Here is a 9,330-nt window from a genome sequence, read left to right on the forward strand (position 1 = left end):
GGAGAACAGTGGGACAATAGCTAATGCATGCCAAGCTTAATACCCAGCTGATGGGTTGATAGGTGCAGCAAGCCACCATGGCACACATTCACCTGTGAAACACACCTGCACATCCCACACATGCACCCCGGAACTTAAAACATAAATCAAATGACATACACCTAGGTAGTAAGACTACAAAAAGAACATTAAGAATGGGATTACCGGCTGGGCACAGTGGCTCACACCTGTAATCCCAGCACTTTGGGAGGCTGAGGCAGGTGAATCATTTGAGGTCAGGAGTTTGAGACGAGCCTGACCAACATGGCGAAACCCCGGTTCTACTAAAAATACAAACAAAAACAAAAACAAAATCAACTGCCAGACATAGTGGCTCACACTTGTAATCCCAGCACTTTGGGAGGCCAAGGCGGGCAGATCACGAGGTCAGGAGATGGAGACTATCCTGGCTAACATGGCAAAACCCCAGCTCTAATAAAAATACAAAAAAATTAGCCAGGTGTGGTGGCACATGCCTATAGTCCCAGCTACTCGGGAGGCTGAGGCAAGAGAATCACTTGAACCCGGGAGATGGAGGTTGCAGTGAACCGAGATTGCACCACTGCACTCCAGCTTGGGTGGCGGAGCGAAACTCTGTCTCAAAAAAAAAAAGAATGAGATTACCTTAAACGTCGGGACACTGGCTGCCTCTAAGAGGGAGGTGAAGGGATAGATGGAGGTGACACATGAGGCTTGGAGAGGTTCTCTTTTGAGGTGCTATGTTTGGTAGGTAGTGGCTACACAAGTATTTGCTTTACATTATTTACAAAACTGTGTAAACATGTTTTGTGCAGTCTTCTCTGTGGGTGATTATCTCAGAAGCAGAGTAATTCGAGTGCCTGGTAACAGGATTGGAGCTGAACAAAAGCTGGTTGTCTCCCACCCTCTCCCTCTGCCCTCACCGGTCCTGTGCTCTGTACTGCGAAGCCAGGCACTGCTTGGGGTGCAAAGCAGGAGAAAGATGCCGAGTGAGGCGTGGGTGTGAGCTAGCCACCTGCTTTCCCGCCTCCACCCCACACACCGCCCCCAGGCACAAATGCCCCAGAAAGACACTGGCCAGAGGTTTTTTTTAAAACCGCTTTATTCAGGTTGGCTGGTAGTCACAGACTGGATCATGTATACAGGGCAACCCACCCCTAGGCAAAGCCCTCGGCCTCGCCCACCTCCCCCCGACATCATCACTGAGCGGCAGCCAGAGGTGCGAGCCAATTCCAAGGGGAATTGGATCCAATAGAAATATTCACAAATAACCAGGGGGCAGGTGTGCCCCTGATCGGGAATCGTGAGGGAATTGAGTACCAGGGGGCCCTTGACTCCCAACAGCCCCAGGCCCTGGGGTGGACTTGGCACAGGACCCAAGAGGGGGCTGGGGCATTGGGGGCCGGCAGAGGGGGACTCCTGGGAGAGCCTTGAAGACCCTCAAAGGGGTCCTGCCGGTGCAAATCTCTGCCTGGGGCCATGGGTCCGAGGGGAAGGCCCCTCCCTTCTGACTTGCCTTGTGACAGGGCAGAGAATCCTGGATCCCCTGCATCCCTGGAGGGTCGCACAGGGAGCTGAATAGAAAGGACCCGCCAGGAGGTGGTGGGGCGTCTCGCTGTTCCCGCAGGCCTCCGTGAGTGACCCTGCAGAGCCACTGCCCCAGAAGGGCCCTTCTGGGAACTCTGTTCCCTGGGTCTTCACCAGGGGAGAGGCCCTAGTTCTGCTCAGAAGATTCAAGTTCATATTCAGGGAGGGGTCACTGTCCACACCCCCAGGTCCAAGTGAGGGATGGTAGGAGGAGGGAGGTGAGGCTGGGGGCCCCAGCTCAGGACAGGATGGGAACAAGCAAGCAAAGCAAAACACTGGACTCCACAGAAGCTGGTGACAGGAAGGGGGTGGCCCCGGGCCCCAGCATGGTCCCCCACCCAGTGTTCAGGGCGGACCGCCCCTTGGTGCCCAGGGCCACCTTCTCTGAGCCAGGTCACCACAGGGGTCTGAAAGGGCAGGGTGGGTGGGGCTTACATGCTGAGCAAGGGGTGGTGGAAAGAGGGCCCACATGGTGGCCACAGGCGGCCTCGGGGATAGGGCGCGGCTGGACGCAGGCAGTCCGTCCCCGGTGGTCCGGCGGCTCCTCATGCACTCTGTACAGCGTGGGGGCGGGTGGGCAGGGGCAGGGGCATCAGTCTAGAGGCTGCAGGCCTCCTGGTCCACCGAGCGCTTCCTCAGCTCCTTGCCTGGCTTGGGGGGCTGCGGGGCGGGTGCGGCGGGAGGGGCTTCGGGCAGGTGCAGGACGGAGTTCTCCCCTGGCTGCACCCGCAGGTAGGCCTTGACCTTGTGGTGCCGGGCCTTGCCGTCGCTGAAGTCGATGACGCGGCACTCGTAGGTGCCCTCGTCCGTGGGCTTCACCCGAGACAGGCGCAGCTTGTGGGAGATGTTGCTGCCCACCACCTTGACCACCTGGGGGTGACAGAGAGACCGTGACCTGTCTATCCCGTGACAGTGGGGGAGAAGAAGAGTACGGGGGTCCCAGGATCCTAGGACTGGAGCCCCAGAAACACTCCCACAAGGGCCCACTGAGGTTTGCACAAGAGTGAGTTAAATAGCAAAAAAGTAAAAGCAACTGCCATGTCCATCAACAGACTGCATAACTATGCAGTGGTCTGTTCCCTGCATGAAGCACTGCAGAGTGGTCTGGAAGACGGAGCTAGAACTAGGCACGTGAGCTCAGTGGCAAACACCAGAGGGAAAGCTCTCACTGCTGCCTGCCCCCAGGGGATGCCATTTATGTAAATTAACACAGAAACCTACTCTATACTGGTTTTGGGGTCTTCCGGGTGTGGAAGTTTAAAATAGACAGGAGGGAACACCAGGACCTCCTCAGTGGTGGACTCTGGGGCAGAACACAGGGGAGGAAGTAGACCTGGTGTAGACTACAAAGCAAAGTCTTCATTTAGTCTGAAAGTGTACATTTCCTAAAAAAAAAAATAATAGAGGTGCCTGCAGTCCCAGCTACTACTCAGGAGGCTGAGGTGAGAGGACTGTTTGAGCCCAGGAGTTTGAGGCTTGCAGTGAGCCATGATCGCACCACTGCACTAGCTTAGGTGACAGAGTGAGACCGGTGTTTTTGTTTTTGTTTTGTTTTTTTTTGAGACGGAGTCCCACTCTGTCGCCCAGGCTGGAGTGCAGTGGCCAGATCTCAGCTCACTGCAAGCTCCGCCTCCCGGGCTTAGGCCATTCTCCTGCCTCAGCCTCCGGAGTAGCTGGGACTACAGGCGCTCGCCACGTCGCCCGGTTAGTTTTTTGTATTTTTTTTAGTAGAGACGGGGTTTCACCGTGTTAGCCAGGATGGTCTCGATCTCCTGACCTCGTGATCCGCCCATCTCTGCCTCCCAAAGTGCTGGGATTACAGGCTTGAGCCACTGCGCCCGGCCTAGACCGGTCTTTTAAAAACCAAACCAGGCCAAGTGTGGTGGCTCCCGCCTGGAATCCCAGCACTTTGGGAGGCCAAGGCAGGCGGATCACTTGAAGTCAGGAGTTTGAGACCTGGGCATGTTGCCTGGGCAACATGGGGAAACCCTGTCTCTACTAAAAATACAAAAACTAGCCGGGGTGTGGTGGTGCATGCCTGTAATCCCAGCTACTCGTGAGGCTGAGGCATGAAAATCACTTGAACAACCTGGGAGGTGGAGGTTGCAGTGAGCCGAGACTGCACCACCGCACTCCAGCCTGGGCGACAGTGTGAGACTCTGTCTCAAAAAAATAAATAAATAAAATAAAATAACACAATAAAAAACAAAACCAAACAATATAAAGGCTGATGACAAATATATCAGGATGCTGATAACTATTCACTGTACTTGGGGGGAGCAAGGATGTTTGTTATATTCGTCTTGGTACTTTGACTTTTTGTTTTATTTGGTTGGGTTTTTACATTTCTGTTTTAAAATGGGAGTATCACTTATATAGAGTAAAGTGCACACAGCCCGAGGAAATGTTTCCTGTGTAAGCACCATCCAGAGCAAAGCATGGGACATTCGTGACCCCCCAGAGCACACCCTTCACTCAGCAATACTTCCCCCGCTGGGGTCCCCCGCTTTCTGACTGACTTCTGTCACCACAGATAGGTTTTTTTTTCTGTTTTGGAACTCTTGTATGTGTAGCTTCTTTCCTGTGCCTGGCTTTTCCGACATAACCTGTTATCGGTGAGATTTCTCCACGTTGCTGCCTGCATCTATTTGTTTGTTTGTTTGTCTCTGTTGCCAAGCCTGGAGTGCAGTGGCGTGATCTCAGCTCACTGCAACCTCCACCTCCCAGTTCAAGCAGTTCTCATGCCTCAGCCTCCCCAGTAGCTGGGATTACAGGCACCCGCCACCATGTCCAGCTAATTTCTGTATTTTTAGTAGAGATGGGGTTTCACCATGTTGGCCAGGCTGGCCCCGAACTCCTGGCCTTAACTGATCAACCCACCTCAGCCTCCCGAAGTGCCAGGATTATAGGTGTGAGCCACCATGCCCGGCCATCCATTTGTTCTTTTCCATTGCCGTGTAGTATTCCATCATATGCATACTGCACAATTTGTTTATGTGATCACCCATCGATGGACATTTGTGTGATTTCCAGATTAAAGCTCTTATGAATAAACTTGCCCTGAATATAAAGTAGCCGTAGGTGTTTTTTTTTCAATTAAAAAAGAAAAAGCAGACGGACAGTTATACAAGATACACCACTGGGGAAGCTGGCTGACGGGTACAGGGGACTTAATGACCTATTTTTGAAACTTTTCCTGAGCCTATGACTCAAAATAAAAAGGTTTTTTTATTTAAAAAAAAAAGAAGAAAAAGAAGAAGAAGAAGGAGTTGGGCCGATGGAGAGGGGTAATGGTGGTGGGAGGGGGCTTCTCTCCTTCCCTGGCCCCTTCTTCTTAGAGAAAAAAACAAAACAAAACAAAACAAAAAAAACCCCTGCAGTCTCTCTCCTGCCTGGACAGAACAGTGGAGGTCAGTTCTCAGCTGCCAGTCGCTGATCCCCTTCCCAGACAGCTTTGTAGGTTCAGGTGAGTGGGCCTCAGACCTGTGGCCTACTGGTCTCTCTCTTCTGGAAGGACAACGAACTGGCTTGTTCCTGCCAAGCCCCAGCTCCTAGAGAGGGAAGCCCAGCTTCTGGCTCCAGGTGGGATGCCCCTGCTGGTCACCCCTGCAGTGAGGGGGCCGGGATGTGAAAGCACGGCCGCTGCATGCAGCCTGCAGATGTTTCTGAGCCTGGGCTGGGCACTCACATGTGTGACTTCTAATCAGCTCACCAATCTGCCCTAGGGAGGCTTCTTTCATCAACCTCCCCTGTGGGAGACTCTTGCTGACCTCACGGCCTTTGCGCGTGCTGGGCCCTCTGCCTGGGTGGGGTTCCCTGTTCACCTTCACCTGCTTGGTTCCCATTCATCCTAAATGTCACCTCTTCCAAGAAACTGACCCCTGTCCCCACTCCCTCCTATTTCCTGCATAGCAGTCTTCTCATTTTGAATTGTGTATTTGTTGACTTGATTTTGGGTTCTCTCCCTGGCTAAAACATACCTGCCATGAAAGCAGGGACAATATTTATTTTGTCCATGTGAGTGGTTATCACAGAGCCCAGCACTCCATAAATAATCATCAACATTTCTGCAATGAACGGACCCACCCCATGGCCTTCCTTCTCCATCTGACGTGGTACTCCGATGTCATGCTTTCTCATTGTAAGCCACATGCACGCGATGATACGGTCTGGCTCTGCGTCCCCACCCCAATCGCATCTCGAATTGTAATCCCCACATGTTGAGGGTGGGGCCTGGTAGGCGGTGACTGGATCACGGGGACATTTTCTCCATGCTGTTCTCATGATAGTGAGTGAGTTCTCACAAGATCTGATGGTTTAAAAGCAGCAGTTTCCCCTTCGTTTCCACGTAAGACATGCCTTGCTGCCACGTAAGACGTGCCTTGCTTCCCTTTAGCTTTATTTATGCCATTGTTGTAAGTTTTCTGAGGCCTCCCCAGCCACGCAGAATATTGAGTCAATTTAACCTTTTCTTCTTTGTGAACGACCCAGTCTCCGGTAGTTCTTTATGGCAGGGTGAATACGCATAATGATACCCACTTTGCAGATAGTGAAACTGAGGCTCCAAAAGAAGTGACTCGCCCAGAGGCACGGAGTCAGTGAGTGGCGGAACTGGGAACAGGCTCCATGCGCTCTCACCCTCCCAGTAGTGTGACAGGCTCACGGAGGGCCACCAGTGCTGGCAGGGCCACAGGGAAGAGGAAAGTGTCCAGCAGCGGGGAGCCTGGCCTTCCTCCCTCATGTTGAGCCTTTCCGGCTGCCCATCATCCCCTATATGGAGGGAAAGCCTTCAGCAGAGGCATGGAGGTGGGACCCAGGCAGGACTTCCCCATGGCAAGCAGTGGGAAACCCTCCCAGGTGCCCCTCTGGCTGTGGGGGCACCTCCTCCCTAGTGCCAGGCCCTGTTGGAGCCCACCTTGTCCCTCTGACTCCATCACCTCTGCCCTGTGGTCCTGCGTGCTCTCTCCGGCGAGTTAGGAGATGCTGCTGCAAATGCGCAGCGGGAGCGAATTACCTCAACATCTGCTTCCCTCACGGATATTAATTATCCTTCATTTGTCAACCCTACAAGGCGCTAATGGAGTAATAATGCAAAGCGCTGGGAGCACTCGCTCCTAGGGAGGGAGCACCAAGGGAGGCCCAGCCCTCAGCCCACCCGCTCCCATCCCCCAGATGGGGCCACGAAGGCCTGGACGGCTCCCCAGGCAGCCAGCTCTCTCCTCCCTGTCACCCCCTCTGCCAACAGACAGATGTGGCCTTCAGAAGCACAAGCTCTTCCTCTCTCAGAGAGGAGGAGGGCAGGGAGCACTGCAGGGAGTGATGGGAGGCCAGGCGCTGACCTTGACAAGTCACCAGCACTCTGGCCTTGGTTTTCTTGGGCTAAATTTGTCCATTCATTCAACAAACATTTAGCAAGTGCCTACCACAATGAGCCAGCCAGATCCTGGTAATGCTGGCATGAGCTGACAGTCTAACGGAGAACCTAGACCCCTAACCCACAATCAAGCAACTCAGCGAGTAAACTTCCAACAGGACGAAGGGCGAGGACACATGTCAGACACGACTCCCTCCCAGGCCCTGCGGTCCACACCTCTAAGCACAATCTGGAGAAGGAGAATACTATATTTTTAACAAAAATAATAACAGCAACAGTAGTGCCAGTGGCTAATGTTTATGAAGCACCTGATCACTGTGAGATGATGTGATAAGTTTCACCAATCTTTCTTTCTTTCTTTTATTTTTTGAGACAGGGTCTTGTTCTGTCACCCTAGGCTGGAGTGCAGTGGCGTGACCATGGCTCACTGCAGCCTCAACCTCCTGGCCTCAAGCAATCCTCCCACTTCAGCACCCCCTCCGACCTCCTGAGTAGCTGGGGCCACAAGTGCGCACCACCACTCCTGGCCAATTTTTGTACGCTTTTGTGGAGGCAGAGGTCTCACTATATTGCCAAGGCTGGTCTCGAACTCCTGGGCTCAAGCAATCCTCCCTGCCTTGGCCTCCCAAAGTGCTGGGATTCTAGATGTGAGCCACCGCGCCCGGCCAAGCTTCATCAATCTTATTTAAACCTCACAATAACCCTGCGATGCAGGTGAAGACACTGAGACTCAGAGAGGTGAAGTGATTTTCTCAAGGCCACCCAACTGGTGACAGAGTCCACACCCTACCCACCCCTCTGGGAGCCTTCCGAATAGTAAACTATAGGTCAGTCTTCTCATGTCTTTCTGAGGCCCCTAACCCTCCATGTCTTGGGGAAACCCAGCCCCAAACCTCATCAGAGGCCTCTCCCACAGGAGGGGGCCCAATATCCCACTCCAGGAGCAGCGTGTTGGATTTTATCCACCACACACTATGCAGAAAGCCCTTCAGCCCAGCCCTCCAGGGCAATTGGAGAGCCCACGAAGAAAGGAGACCCCCCCATGGCGACCCAGCTGTAAATCATAATCACCTCCACACAGGCATCGACAGGCCTTAGCCGTGCAATTAAGCACCTAATTACGCTGAAAGAGACAAGGCCGAACCCTGACCAGGGCCAAGTTCAGCCTCCTCCCTGCTCGCCCCATGGCCCAGGCTTTTCCGGGCACTGCAGGGATACCCCGAGGCCAGCTCACATTGGGCAGGCTGGGATCTTCTTCCAGCCATGCCAGAAGAATGGATTTGTACTCGTGATGCCAACCCTTGCCTTCACGTGGCCTCCTGGGAAGAGGGGGAGGCCCCAGGGAAGGTGCTGGGGTGAGGAATAGGGGTCAGATGGCTCCTGCCCCAGGCTGGGCCCTGTAATCAGCCTCTATCAGTTCCACCCAGCACTTCACTGGCCCCTCGGCATGTTCAGAACCCAAGTCAGGGTCTCCCCATACCTGGGCCCCAGAAGGTCTTACTGCTGTAGCCAAACTCTGCAATGGCCGTTTCTGTTTTCTTTCCACGCTCTGCACACTCCACCCCTGAGCCCACTGACCTCCTCTAAACACCATCGGACCCCTTCCCCTCCTCTCCAGAATCCACATCCCCCAGCACCGGCGAAAGCAAGGTCCAGGGCTTCTCCCATCTGGGCCATCACCCCAGCCTCCTCCCAGGTCCACACAACCTTCCAGCCTCTTCTTCCATGACAGCCAGACCAATTTTTTCAAAATGCCCCCAACCTAAACTCTTCGATGGCCCCCATGGTGGCTGACAAGGCCCTTGGAGGTCTCTTCCCGGCCTGCCCCTCAGCCTCATCGGCCACTAGCAATTCCTCCAGCGCCCACACCCAGCCAAGTTCCCCACCCCTTGTCAAATCCTCCACACCTCAGTGCTCACCTCAAACATCACCTCCTCCAGGAGGTCCTCCAGCCCCCCAGGCTAGATCAGATCCCCCGTTATAGCAGCTCTCCTCATTTTGGTCACAGTTGTAATTCTATTTTTTATCATGCATGATTACTGGATTAACACCCATCTCCCACACTGGACTGGGAGCACCCAGAGGGCAGGGAGGGTGTGTGTGTGAGATCATGGTCTTTCCAGAGTCATCTTTGTTTAACTCAGCTTCCAACCATGAGCCGTTTACAGTGATGAAGTCCCCCAGGAAGGAGGGTATGTGTGGAGAATTTCACCTCGTCTTAAAATTGGGAAGTTGTGGACCGGGCGCGGTGGCTCAAGCCTGTAATCCCAGCACGTTGGGAGGCCGAGACGGGCGGATTACGAGGTCAGGAGATCGAGACCATCCTGGCTAACATGGTGAAACCCCGTCTC

General features: G+C 53.8%; 1 protein-coding gene across 1 annotated transcript in view; it reads right to left on the reverse strand.

The window, feature by feature from the left end:
* Nucleotides 1–1,102: 1,102 nt before the first annotated feature.
* VSTM2L (V-set and transmembrane domain containing 2 like) overlaps nucleotides 1,103–9,330 on the reverse strand; it is a gene marked incomplete at its 5' end in the record, with an annotated part of 42,716 nt that continues 34,488 nt past the window's right edge. The window contains one exon of the mRNA XM_011929210.1: nucleotides 1,103–2,475. Within this exon, the coding sequence (XP_011784600.1) occupies nucleotides 2,203–2,475 (273 nt within the window). The remainder of the gene's footprint in view (nucleotides 2,476–9,330) is intronic.

This window comes from Colobus angolensis, unplaced genomic scaffold (assembly GCF_000951035.1).
Source record: "Colobus angolensis palliatus isolate OR3802 unplaced genomic scaffold, Cang.pa_1.0 Scaffold8, whole genome shotgun sequence".
Lineage (NCBI taxonomy): Eukaryota > Metazoa > Chordata > Mammalia > Primates > Cercopithecidae > Colobus > Colobus angolensis.